The sequence below is a fragment of the Ctenopharyngodon idella genome, chromosome 19 (assembly GCF_019924925.1).
Source record: "Ctenopharyngodon idella isolate HZGC_01 chromosome 19, HZGC01, whole genome shotgun sequence".
Taxonomy (NCBI): domain Eukaryota; kingdom Metazoa; phylum Chordata; class Actinopteri; order Cypriniformes; family Xenocyprididae; genus Ctenopharyngodon; species Ctenopharyngodon idella.
The window spans coordinates 25,200,269-25,214,951 of NC_067238.1; the positions used below are offsets into that span (position 1 = coordinate 25,200,269).

Here is a 14,683-nt window from a genome sequence, read left to right on the forward strand (position 1 = left end):
TTTAATTTTAGTTTAGTTTAGTCATCTTTTGCTATTTTTATTAGTTTTCATATTTTTAATATTTCTATTTAGCTTTATTTTTATTTCACTTTTAGTTTAAGTAATTTTAGTACTTCTACTTAAAGGTACCCTATATAATGTTTGGATCTGCGTGACTGTGGTGATGAATATGGTTCTTTTTCATAACTAAAGAAAGAGATTATCTTACAGCTCATAGAACATTCACTACTAGGCTTAAGAGATATAACCAGTTTAGATGGAAAGGATCTCAAGCTGACTAGCTGTTACTGTAGCTATACCCATTAATTGACCCATTAATAAATTCCAGGCCAGAGCTACAACAACCATAATGAAATGACCCTCCACAATGAACTCTGTTAGAGAGCTACATATGACAATTTATCTGTTCAATAAAATACCTTACTCACCTTTTGAGTAATAAAAACGCCATCTCTGTGTTGCTTTTACATTTCAAATCCCTCAGTTCTTGCGTCTCAGAAAAGCCAAGCCGATGTTGATTCTTGTTTTATTACGAGCTCTGTCGCATTCTGTTTTTGCCAGCAGATTCTCCTCCACTAACTCAATAAATTTATCCACTAACAATTCAGAAACGTCCAGTTCCATCATTGTCCGACTCCAGTTTTGAACTTTCTAAGGCTGAACACTGTTACTGACAATCGTCATTTTGGCTGCGTGAGATTCTCCAGCTTTGTTGTTGTTGAGCAACCGAGGCGTGAGCTGTTAGAGCTCCGCCCTCTTTTGGAAAGTGGGCCGGGAGCAGCAGCTCATTTGCATTTAAAGGGACACACACACAAAAATAGCGTGTTTTTGCTCACACCCAAATAGGGGCAAATTTGACAAGCTATAATAAATGATATGTGGGTATTTTGCGCTGAAACTTCACAGACATATTTTGGGGACACCAGAGACTTATATTACATCTTGTGAAAATGGGCATTATAGGTCCCCTTTAAATTAATTTAAATAAATTATAAATAGGTTGTGTTGAAATCTGGACTGTGGTCTCCTTGGAAAACCTTAAACTGTAGGCATTTAGGGTATACACAGTTTGTGTATGGGTTTATGGTAAATTAGCCTGCAGAGCTTCTTGACACCCAGTATTGTGCTCTTGTGTCTCTCAACCTGATTCATGCGGCTTCCTGTTTACCGTTTCTCTGGGTTCATTTGACAGGTCAGTGCATAAATGCATTATGTATTTCACATCACATCATGCTCATTTCTCCTCAGCTTTAGGACAGCTCTCAAATCCCATAATCCTTTGGAGCTCCTTTACTACAGTGCCCACCCGTCCCTCTCTGTGTCTCTTTCACTTTCTGTCTCTTTCCTCTTGCTTAAATCAGTCGGTCTCTTGTGCTCATACACAAGCACACACCTGTGTATTGCGTATACATGCTCATGAGATCCACATGCACATACTCCCACACAAACAAGCACACACACTTGCTCATGTGGAAAGGGGTTTCCAGGATCTGCAAGCATTAAGCTACAAATATGCTCAACGCATCAGTAATCAAGACAATGTGGATCAGCCAGGCTTTTCAGGTAATGTCTGGCAGAATGAGTTCAGGTTTCTGTCACAATCTGACACAGTTTACTCCTGGTTTAAACATGCGTCTCAGCCGAGTGGTCAGACAGATCGACAGATCTTACAAAGTGTTTAAACAGGTTTACATATGTATATTACATATTACAAAATTTCAGTAGCATTTAAAATGTTTTTAAAACCAAAATATAAACTCTTTTTTTAATTAATTTCTTTTCAAAACTTATAAAAATTAAAAATTCAAACCAAAATGTATTGCATTTCACCTGCTGTTTACTTAAGAAGGTAACAATAGCAATAGTACAGTACGTTGCTTATATAATTGTTACCATACAAAAAAAAAAAAAATAGTACTGTCATTATTGTCACTTATTTACTCTTACAAGCCATCATATCATTTTGTGTCAATATATTCAAGACATTTTAGCTTTTTTTGATAAATGTTTGATAAAATTACATACACTACCGTTCAAATGTTTAAGGTCAGTCATGTTCTTTTAGTGTTTTTGAAAGTCACTTATGCTCACCAAGGCTGTATTTATGGATTATATAGTAAAAACTGTAATATTGTGAAATATTATTTAAATTTAAAACTGTTTTCTATTTTAATATGTATTAAAATGTAATTTATTTCTGTAATGTCAAAGCTGAATTTTCAGAATCATTACTCCAGTCTTCAGTGTTACATGATCCTTCAGAAATAATTCTAATATTCTGAGTTGGTTCTCAAGAAACATTTCTTATTATAATCAATGTTGAAAACAGTTGTTCTGCTTAATATTTTTGTGAAAACCATGAAATATTTGTTTTAGGATTCTTTGATGAAAAAAAAGTAAAAAGTTGAGAAGAACAGCATTTATTTGAAATAGAAATCTTTTGTAACATTATAAACGCCTTAACTGTCACTTCTGATCAATTTAATGCGTCCTTCACTCTTAAAAATAAAGGTTCTATATTGGCATCGATGGTTCCATGAAGAACCTTTAACATCCATGGAACCTTTCCATTCTACAAAAGGTTCTTTATAGTGAAAAAAGGTTCTTTAGATTATAAAAATGTTCTTCACACTGGTTCTAAGAATCAAGTAAAAGGTTCTTTGGGGAACCAAAAATGGTTCTTCTATGGCATCACTTCAAAAACTCTTTTTGAAACCTTTATTTTTAAGAGTGCTGCTGAATAAAAGTATTAATTTTGAATGGTGGTGTGTTTTCAAAATGGACTAGTTAATGGGTTGACTTGTCAAATATTCAGTCTCTGAAAAATTAGGCTGGTTAAATGGTCGAGATATTTAAAACACAACACTTGGTGTGAGATGCTGAAAATAGCCATGATTCGACAAGCCAAAAAATGTCTGTCTTAATATGTATGACTTTATTTAAGAGAATAAGTTTAAAGATGAAGCTTCTCTAAGAGTTTTACTCTGTACCGTATAGGACATGTGATCTTTTACAGCACAGCGTACTCTGGTTACAGCCCATGTTTGAGTATATTTTTGGGTAATAATGTGTGTTGGGTTGGAATTTTTGCAGCAAGTGGTTTTGAGTGTATGAAAAGATCCCTTCTTCACACCCTTTGTGTTACACAATACACCAGTCCTCAATATAGTACAAGCTTTGATTCTCACGCCATAAATCTTTGTGGAGGGCAGAAGGTATTGAGACTTTATTTGCAATGGACTGGTCCATTTTTCAAAAGCATCCATGGACATGGATAGATGAAGTCTGTGGGGAGCAGAGCTGGTTGGAGCCATGTTTTATCCAAAGCCCAGTGGGATCCTTGGAGGAAAGATTTCCACGGATGCTCCAGGCTGATTGGGATGCAGGGGGAACGTCAGATCGGCAGGAGATTAGAGTGAATTGAGACATGTATCAGAGGAAGGGAGTGCTGCCTTTGATTGGGTACTTTTCTGGGTGGTTCACCATCCACAAACCCCGCTTTCATTCAGTTCTTTTTATTTCTAGTTCCCTCTCTCACTCATTCTCCTTCTCTGACAGGTGCGGAATGATTTGACCAATGAGCTGGAGAAGGCAGACATCCAGATTGCAGACACTGAGAGTTTCTCTAATGATCCCTGTGTGAATGTGAAGAAACTGAAGGTAAGGAAGCATACAGGCCCCACTAAAAAAACATGAATAGCTCAGACCACAGTGTCCCACTTATATATTAATAAATGTCTATATATATGAAGAGTTTGGTTCCAAAACGCTATAACTCCATTTTTGATTAATTTGAGTAAAAAGGTGTTTTCTTTACCAAGAAAGTGGCAAGATGAAAACCATTATTTTCTGTTTCAAACTTTCACATAGCATCTTTTGGTTATAAAAACATTAAAAATTCAAATCTACATTTTGATTTTAAAAGGTTTATTATAAAAACGGATTATTTTTTTCCCAAAATGCAATAAATCCATGACACGTTTTTTTTCCAAAATGCAATTAATCCATCAATATAAAAGTTATTTTTCATATTGAAAATACACAACAAAGTAAGTTGATTCACATATATGACAGCCTCTGAACTTTGCCAATACTAATCTTATATACAGGCATTTGACTAAAAATACATTCAGCCGCCACTCCCGAAATGAATTCAACGAGTCATCTTGTTAATGTTATAAATGAATTATGTCTCCTTTTGTCATTACCGATTAAAGAGTATCTGACGCCACCGCACGGTTAAAATAAACACATTTGCAGAGTACATTGGTATTAAAAATGGCTTTTAACTGTTCATGATTCAGTTTTGGGGACCGTGACAGAAGTTTGATGCTGTCGTGGAACAAGCAACAGCTGGCATTTTTCCTCCTCCCGACTCGAGTGCCTCATCTTCTTAATCTCCTCACGTAAATGATTACATTTTGATGACTTACGTTTCTTCCCCACCGCAGAAACCACCACAGGTTCATCAATGCCGTCAAAATTATTCATTTTTCTGTTTTTGTTGATCACAAAGTACAAAGTAGATAAGGAACTAGGATGCCGGGTGTATCAGGACGCCGCCATTACTGTTTACAGTGTGTGGAATGGTGCGTTGTGATTGGTTGAGCGGATATATATTGCATTCTGCAGAGAAAGGAGACTGGCGTTTGTCGCATTTTGGAAAGGGAGAAAACATGACAGAATAACACGACGGATATCGCATTTTGCGCAAAATTAATAAATTACTTTTCAATACAATACTGATTTTGGCGGAAACTCAATTTTTAAAAAAATGGTGTTTATCGCATTTTGGAACCAAACTCTTCATATGTTTTAAATGGATTTCTTAGATGTAACTTTCTGTGTTGAATTACTGGAAAGCTTGTATGGAAGTCACCAGAGTTCAAATTCAGCTTGGGCCGATTCCCAGTCCTGTTATCAAAAAAAAAAAAAAAAAGAAAGAAAAAGAAAAAATTTGTCTCATTTTAACAATGTTTCTACTGAAAAAGGCCAAAAATAAGACAACTGATTAAATTTAATTAAATAAATGATTTCTATTTATTTCCCCTGAGAAAACAGTGACATTTATGTGTTTATTATATAATGCAAACAAGCTTAAAATTAGTTTCTCACTTTCTGTTCAGTCACATTATGCTTTTACAGTATCCTATTAAAATTTTCCTATTAAAAAAAATGTACACCCTTTTACGGCATAATTCAAATAGTGGAAAGGATGTAAATTTCACATTTATATATATACAGTATATGTTAATGATATGCTAATGAGTTGTGATGTCATTGTTTTAACCATTACGGTTTAGCTTTGGATAACTCTTGAAGATGCTAAAATGTTTTCTTAGTCATTATCATAAATAAATACAGTGGCAGGAATGCCATGATAAATTTATTTGGGTCTGTGTATGATCTGAATAGCCATTGTTCCATTGTTGTCTGCTGCTTCTCTTACTTTGCAATTTCCAACTAAAGGTTTGTTCCCACCTTTTTTGCTGAGTCATTTTTTTTTCCACCATGAACTATTATGACTTCTATTACCTGCCTGACTTAGTACCTCCATTATCGCAATTCCCCAAATGGCAAAGAACTGCTGAAGAACTGTTTCTTCAAATTTTGCACGGTCAGATTTTTTACCAGTTGACAGCGCCTCTGTAAATTCAACATTATATTTCACGTTGAAATGGCTGTGCACCAAGTCTGGGATATATAACAATATAAACAAAACATTGAGACTTTTGAAACACACATCCACTGTAGTTGGGCTGCTCTTTGTTATGTAAATGTGGGAAAGTCTTGCAACCATGCTCTTGATAAAAGCAAAGCGAGTGGTGACCGATGTCCTGGGGCATCCTGGCGTGGATCCAGCCTCCTTTTTGACTGGGTGGAAGAAGCTTGTGTCTGCCAGGACTCCAGGACAGCTGGAGCCACTTACACAGCTGGAGGGATTCAGGTTAAGTGCCCACGCTGTCGGGAGCGGCAGCGAGCTTTGTAACGGCTGCTGATTGTAAAGCAAGAAGCACCTGACCCAAGCAGTCGGTTCTGAAAAGGGATGCGGGAGTATTTCACACAATAGCTCCAATATCTCAGCATGTTCTTTGGCACCATTGCAGAGGGTGGTTTTGTGGCAAAAGAGACAGTCTCTGAGAAACGTCTCAAGGAAACTGTTTGCCACAAGCCACACGTTCAATTTTTAAACAGCGTTTGAATGTGGCCCGGCCCCATTGCGAACGCCGTTTATGTCACTGTTGTTGAGTTTAGAGCAGGTTTGGGATCGGTTTTAATACATCCGCTGTGATCTTACCTGTAAACGCTACTGTTTTCAGAGCTGTCGCTAGCCCACCCACCGGAGTCATTATTTTCTCTTCTGCTTGAACATGATACCTTTCATCTTGAGCAGCTCATTAGTTGTGCATGTTAAATGCTCTTCCGGTCTTCCTGCTTGAGGATGACATCCTGAGAGGAAAAAGCAAAAAAATAGATTCAGAGATGATTTCTTAAAGTCGCTGGTGGGCATTTCAATATCCTGGCAGCTGTGACACATCTTTTGATGGATGGGTCCGCGGTGACCCTCAAACAAGGCTGTCTGACTTCCAACTGAAATTTTCATTGGCATTTGCTAGAATCAAGGGCAGTATAGTTAAGAGGGTGGAGAGGGATGTTATTAGATCCTGATGTGGAGAATGAGAAAAAGGATACTTAATAACCTCAGAAGAATATGCAGGTTTATATCTCGAAGTATTAGCATAGCCTTTAGCACATGACAGATGTGTTCAGAGCATTTTCATGGATTCAGTCTTGGCTTCATGGTCTTAAAGGGTTAGTTCACCCAAAAATGAAAATTTTGTCATTACTTACTCACCCTCAAGTGGTTCCAAATCTGTATGAGTTTCTGTTTTTGTTGAACACAAAAGAAGATATTTTAAAGAATGTGGTTAACCAGACAGTTGATGGCATACATTGACTTCCATAGTAGGAAACAAATACTGTCTGGTCACCAACATTCTTAAAAATATCTTCTTTTGTGTTCAACAGAAGAAAACTCATACCGGTTTGGAACAACGTGAGGGTGAGTAAATGATGACAAAATTTTTGGGTGAACTAACCCTTTAAAGGTCCTTTGCATAGAGATCCTGCTCTAGTGATAGATTGATCTGTATGATGCAGAACTGGATGAGGTGGAAACACAATGCTGAAGTGGCCTGAATTATTTATAGACTTAATCATGCAGCATGAATGCTGGTTACAGTTGTAGATATCTCTCTTCTTCTGGTTATGAAGCAATTCATACTGCTGATACTATTGTGCTTTAATACATTTGGTCTTTATGTCTCACCTGGCAAAGCTTTTTTTTTTTTTTTTTTTTACTGCTTTTCTCATGAAAAGCCTGCTTTCTTTTATTTTTGAAGCATTTGGGCATTTTATTAATAGAGACAATGCAAGAACAGACAAAAATATTTGGAAGAGATGGATTACAGTACTGGAAATTAGCCCAAGCTGGATTTGAAATTTGGTGATTTCCATACAACCGACTGGAGTGTGTGAACTACTTTTTAGCCAGTGTCTCTGACACATTTCCTTGAACGCAAAATTTATAATTTATTCTCCAAATGGATTTGCAATCTGTTTGTTTGTGGGAGTGACCTAACAACATTTTAACCAATAGCATGAGTGGGGTTGGGCTATCCGTTTTTCGGAACAATGACAGATGGGAAGAGTGTTTGAAATCAGTTGTTTTATGCAGTATTGTTTGGTGTAGTGTTGTCAAAAGTACTGACTTCGATACCAAGTTGGTACTGAAATTTAAAAAATGTGACGCTTTGAGCACTGTTGAGCGGATTCATAAACACCTCTGATTGGCCATTGTGTTCAAGCGCTCATCAGATATGTCTGTGATTGGCTACAATGATCAATTTGAAAGCGTTTTGAAAGCGGGAGCATTTAAAAGCAGGCGTCTATCAGCGGACAGGTCCACTGATAGATGCCTGCTTTCAAACACTCCCGTGTGTATCTGTCTAAGCGCTCGGTGAAGAGCTTCATTGTCAAAAAAAAAAAGTCTATTTACAACATGTTTTTGAAGCGTTGATTATTATAGCCAATCACAGACATATCTGATGAGTGCTTGAACACAATGGCCAATCAGAGGTGTTTACGAATCCACTCAACAGCGCTCAAAGAGTCACATTCTTGGTATCGAAGTCGATACTTTTGACAACACTAGTTTGGTGCTTTAGCTATGCAGAAATTAAACACTTTACCAGTAATTTTAGAAATTATTATTATCATTTTTTATTGTTTTATGTTTGGTTATATTTTGTGCATTTTATTTCATGTAATTATTTTGGAATAATCCCTGGGTTAATGATACAGCTTTGCACGCCTAGGATTTTTTAATTGTGACATACTGTACATTTCACCATTATATCTGTTATATTTAAATCTTATTATTATTTAGCCATTTACTACCCGTTTAACATGTTCTCTGCCCTCTCTCTGTAGGACAATGATGTTCGGATCATCATCGGTCAGTTTGATGAGAATCTGGCTGCTAAAGTCTTCTGCTGTGTAAGTTAGCCAAACTTAGCCAGCTTCTTACTGCAAAGAGCCTGTTGAATTGATCTGTACATTTCTGTAATATACAGAACATGTGCCACAGAAACATTTAACTGCATCACCATCGAAGTCACTGCACAATATAATTTGCTTAACATTTATTTTTCGCTTAAAATGAGATGACTGTTGAGTCCCTGATCTTGTGTGTGTACTCCAGGCTTATAATCTGAACATGTATGGCAGTAAGTATCAGTGGATCATCCCAGGATGGTATCAGGGGAACTGGTGGGAGCAGGCAAACTCCACAAACTGCACCACTAAGAAGCTGCTGACAGCCATGGAGGGCTATATCAGTGTGGACTTCGAGCCCCTCAGTGCCAAACAGATTAAAGGAATATCAGGAAGAGTGAGTGTCTGCAATGCGGTGGGATCTCACGAGTTATGAATGACATTTCTGATTTCTAGCAGACAAAAAAATTCTACCATGTGCAATAAGGAAAATATCTATATATCTTCTATATTCCAACATGGACACAAATATTAGATTTCTAAGAACCTGCTACATATGTTTCAAACTAGATTTTTAAAAAAATTCTCCCTTTTTATCATCTTGGGCATCCTTATTTGTGAATCACCCAAGTTTTAAAGCTGTGCTGCTTTACCTGTCTGTCTTCAGACGCCACAGGAGTACGAGAGGGAGTACAACCGGGAGCGAGAGCAGAAAGGAGTGGAGGCCAGCAAGTTCCACGGCTTTGCCTACGATGGCATCTGGGTGATTGCGAAGACCCTCACACGTGTCATGGAGCTCCTCAGACACAAGGAGAGTGTCGACATGTACCATAACTTCACGGTGGATGACCGAGAGGTGGGCAAGATGGTCCTGGATGTGATGAACGAAACCAACTTCTTTGGAGTGACGGTAAGTTTGTGTTAACAGATGATCTGTGGCTTTGCTTGGGTCCAAGCGCAGTGTTTGGTAGGCCTTTTTACAATTCTGTAACATGTTCCACTAAAAAAGCTACTGTGGCTAGCACAATCTAGGCATGTAATTTTATATTGAGCCATCATTTCCTAAAGCTAAAGAATTGTAAAGGCCATTTTGTGATCACCAAGTCAAAAGAGAGGTAGGCCTGCTTTTATTGCTGCAAGCTGCCTGTGAGAGGCTGAGGGGAGGGCAAACATTTAAGAATGCAACTTGGGATTAGAGGCTAGTAATGCTAAACATGCGATGCCACTGACAGAATGAGAACCAGATAAGAGGTAGGGAGATATTTGGTATGCAGGGAGTGTCCTGTCTGCAGACATCACTGAATGTGTGTTTGTTTATGAGAACACACTGCTGCAGGCTGCCAAAAGAGAGAATCACAGAGCGCAAAAAGAAGGCAAGTCAGCAAATCTAAAGGCATGTGCTGAAGATGAACCGATCTATCTCTCTAAAAAAACGGAAGGAGTTTTGATATTGCAGTAAATGCTTTTGGTTTGGGATATGAATAGGGGTTAATGGGCATTTTGGGTTTTAGTACGGTATGTCCTCCAGCCCTCCATCTTCAGCTTTTATCCAGCAGTTATCTCTCATGTGTAGCAGAGTATGTTTTATGTTTGCCCAGGCTGCTAACAAACAATGCATGTGCCGCGAGACCTCAAAGCAGAAGCTTAATGGAGAGGAAGGAAAAACAAACAACACACATAAAAAAAGAAAATACTGCTGGAAGACCAGTGGAGATATGAGCAGAAAGGCAAACAAGAGCATTTGGTCTTTCTACCTACCTGTAGATAGCGATGCACAATATATCGGTCCCATAGCGTTTATTGGCAGACAGGGCTTGACATTAACTTTTATGGTCACCAGCCACTGTGGCTAGTGGTTTTCCAAAGTATTTTCACCGGCTACACTTTTGACATTGATACCATAGGGAAAAAATGCCATATAGATATTTTAATATCATCTCATAATTTGGCAGCAGGTATATTATGCTGCTGTCACTTTAAGACCTGATGCACGGATCCATTATACTGTTACACATGCGTTTTCTTTGTCAACTGTATACGTTCTCTTAAAACATAACTGACTGTGTTTATGTGAATACTTGCCAAGACTGGCATTTTGACATTATTTTGTGTGTATTTGACTATTTAAGCACAATAAGCAGCGAAAAAGAACTCAATGTTAAAAATGTTAAAAATAATAAATGCAATTAACACAGCTTTTTCTATTCCTGAAGTAGCTATGCTAACGTTGTGTCACGTCAGTTAAGTTTTTTTTTAAGTTGAATGTGGAAGGCGTAGGACGTAGTGTAAGCGTTTTGAACTGCGAGAGGCGTTACACTTTCTTTGTAAGTTGAATACAGAAGGCGGTCTGGCGGAAGCTAGATATTTTACTTTATAACTTGTCAAATATGGATATTTTTCTTACACAAACGCATCGCTTCACTTCAGAAGGCCTTTATTAACCCCCCGGAGTCGTGTGGAGTATGTTTATGATGGATGGATGCACTTATTTGAGCTTCAAACTCATTTGCCCCGTTCACTGCCTTTATAAAGCTTGGATGCGTCAGGATATTTGTTAATATAACTCAGATTGTCAATGTCAATGTCAGCTTTATTTTTATAGCATTATTCAAACAACACATGTTGACCAATGTGTTTTACAACATCTATATATATATATAGATTGTGTTCATCAGAAAGAAGAAAGTCATATACACCTAGGATGGCTTGAGGGTGAGTGAAGCTTGGGGTAGTTTTCATTTGAAAGTGAACTAATCCTTTAATAATTATCAGTCTTTTTATATCATGCATCACTATCTATAGGTGATGTTTTAGTGGCTGATCAGATGGATACGGACTATTCGTAATATCAGATTCTAATTTAAAATGGGAAAATAAGTTCTTCCAATCAAAGCTGAATGATTGCAGAGAATCTTCTGGAACACAGTCCCATAAAACTAGATTGCAATCTGACTACAACAGATTTAGTGGTCCCAAAAGGATCAGGTTTGTCTCGTACCGATGGCTGGGTCTTTGTCCAACAGAACAGGCTGTTCTAGCTTCTCCATCAGACTTTGAGTCCTCTGAGGAGAGCTATCGATTGAGTGCCAGCATGCCTCAGGAAGTAAAACATTATCTTAGAGAAGTCTCTGTGGATCATTTTGAGTGATGAGTAATGGTGTGCTGCTGCTTTCATTTGGTTAAGAAAGGGTTAGCACAACTTCTCTGATGGTACATTCTAGAAGCAAACATACCATTCAAATGTTTGAGGTGTGTGTATATATATATATATATATATATATATATATATATATATATATATGTTATTCAGCAAGGACTTAAATTGATCAAAAGTGACACATTTATAATGTTACAGAAGATTTCTATTTCAAACATGTCTTCTAAAACTTATTCATTTAAGTTTTATAATATCAGAAAAGCTGAAAATATATTGTTGCATTGCAGATGTGGGCTGTGGCAGCAAAGCCCTTGTTTACAAATTCTCAAAGCATGGAGTCATTGCATCGTCAGGTTGATATCTCTTCGTATATATGTGTGTGAGAGATATTTTAGGGCCAAACTAGCTGCAGTCTGCTATTATAAGTGGCTGTTCGACAGCAACATCATCATTTGCTTCATCACCTTCATCACCTCCACCCTCAACCCCCTTTTGCAGGCCTGAGGGTGACTTTCACACCTGTGTGATCTCCATAAGGCCCCCTGCTCCCGGCCTGTCCACACCTCTGCACAGACACACACACACACACGCTGATAAAGGTGCCATCAACATGTCTGACCCATCAGCCCACACCTGCAGTGCAACACAATCTATTTCTATGGAAGCTTGTTTTCACCACGGAATAAAACAATTTAAAAGATAATTGCGAAATTTTTATCTCACAATTCTGACTTTTTTTCTCACCATTGTGAGTTTACTCAGAATTGTGAGATATATAATCTGGACTCACTCGCAATTCTGACTTTTTTCCTCAAAGACGCTTTTTTTTCTCACTTTATAACACGCAATTGCAAGTTTATGTCACACAATTGTGTCTTTATAACTCTCAATTGCGAGTTTATCTCACAATTCTGAATTTATAGTTTGCAATTGCGAGTTTATATCACGCAGTTCTGAGAAAAAAGTCGAGATGTAAACTCGCAATTGCAATAAAAAAGTCAGTATTGTGAGATAAAAAGTCACAATTACCTTTTTTATCTTTTATTCAGTGGTGGAAACAAGCTTCCATAATTTTCAGCTCTTCTAATGTTATGAAACCAGTCTAAACAAAGAAACTGAGAAAGAGTGTGAAAACTGAGAAGAAGTTTTCATTGATTTAGAAAAACCTTATGACTACTATTGCAGCTTTTCACTTGAGTCTTAAAGGGATAGCCATCCCCCCCCCCCATGCCACCATCCAAATGACTTTTTTCTTTCCTCCGTTTTATAAAATGAATAGTGAAATGAAATGTTGTTTCTCCTTGTTGTATTTACCCACAATGTTACAAAAATGACATCCTGCTTAGCATATAAATAAAAAATTAGGTCTTGAAAACTATGAAATAAATTACCACGGGTCTTGTTACAGAGTCAGTAAATTTCATTTGACAAGGAGTACTGCATTTCACATTATATATTGTTTACACATATAACTCTGAATTGCAGCTTTAATGTGTTTTGTGAAGGCGAGCATTTATCCAGCGCGCCCACGTCAGAGCAGCTAAACAAAGAATCGCATCGCACTGGGACTGGAGCCTGCTCTACACTTCAAAGACAACCATTTTTAGAGATATGATCACTTCTGAGTTGCCTCCCATGGTTTTAATGGGCTTCTAATTATTGCCATGGTAATGCAGTATGCCTCTCACCTGTTATTTTATTGGGCCGAGTGATCCCAAATCCTTTTAAATGGCTCATTAGGCAGTTCCGGGGGCAGACAGACAGCAAACTGCATTTACACATTTCCTTTTTAGGACATAATGAGCAAATTAGATAATATTTTGATCCAGTGATGGAGCTATTTATGTAAAAGTGCTATATACTCATCTGCGTTTTGATCAGATATCCATGATTAACCTGCAAGGTCTGATGAGGCCTCGCATCATATTTGAATTCATGATTTTGCCGGAAACTTTACTTCTTCTGTTAATGATTGTGTTTTGTAACTGGGTGAAGGGATTTATTATTTATATATACTTAATATTAATTGGTTTCTTCCCCTTTAGAAGATGCATTTAATCCAAAGTTTCTTACAAGGCTCTTATTGCTGTGATGATCTCTCAAGGGCAAAAGAAGGAAAATGCAAAATCTCAGTTTTATATTTTCTGGACCACTTTTATATATATAAAACACAATATTAACTACATGCTACAACAACTATTTTATTTTATTTTATTTTATTTTATTTTATTTTATTTTATTTTATTTTATTTTATTTTATTTTATTTTATTTTATTTTATTTTATTTTATTTTATTTTATTTTATTTTATTTTATTTTATTTTATTTTATTTTAAAGCATGGACCTGAAATATATTACACTTATATTTTTTTCTGGATTTTTTTATTTTTTATTTGTGAACCAGTAAAGCATCCAAGTTCTCCTCAGCTGGCACAACCTGACAACCATCTCAGACCTCCATGTGCTTCTTTAATTTAAAAAATCAATTGTGCTGCTATTAATTATGTTTGCCTCAAGAATGCGATCAATTCACAGATCTTTAAAGTAATAAATGAGCCAAAAAAACAAGCACTGTGCCAGACTTCAAGCTATACACTCCCAATTTGTTGGTGTGCCAAGAGTGAAGGATATGGCAACAAGATGGAAAATCGATCCTTGTAAGATATATCTGTCCAACTTGGATTATGTGCCGTGATATTAATCATCTTAACTGTGCAATCAGGACTTCTGCAAACTGTCCATTTACACGTGATAAGCAGCTCTTGTGAAGGTTGTTCACTGTGTGTTTTTTTTTTTTTTGCAGGGTCAGGTGATGTTCAGGAACGGGGAACGCATGGGAACCATAAAATTCACCCAGTTTCAAGGTAAGTCCATTAGATGGTCATTTTTCATGGTTAACAAGCCTTTTTATAGGAAATGCTGGATCAAATTCAGCCAATGTTGATCATTTTTCGCCTTAAATGAACATCT

The 14,683-nt window shown here is 37.0% G+C and overlaps 1 protein-coding gene across 1 annotated transcript in view; it reads left to right on the forward strand.

Moving 5' to 3' along the window:
• gabbr2 (gamma-aminobutyric acid (GABA) B receptor, 2) overlaps window positions 1-14,683 on the forward strand; it is a 208,568-nt gene that overhangs the window by 127,961 nt on the left and 65,924 nt on the right. Inside the window, exons 4-8 of the mRNA XM_051871938.1 lie at window positions 3,559-3,660; window positions 8,494-8,559; window positions 8,765-8,953; window positions 9,224-9,466; window positions 14,517-14,577. Coding sequence (XP_051727898.1) covers window positions 3,559-3,660; window positions 8,494-8,559; window positions 8,765-8,953; window positions 9,224-9,466; window positions 14,517-14,577 — 661 coding nt within the window. The remainder of the gene's footprint in view (window positions 1-3,558; window positions 3,661-8,493; window positions 8,560-8,764; window positions 8,954-9,223; window positions 9,467-14,516; window positions 14,578-14,683) is intronic.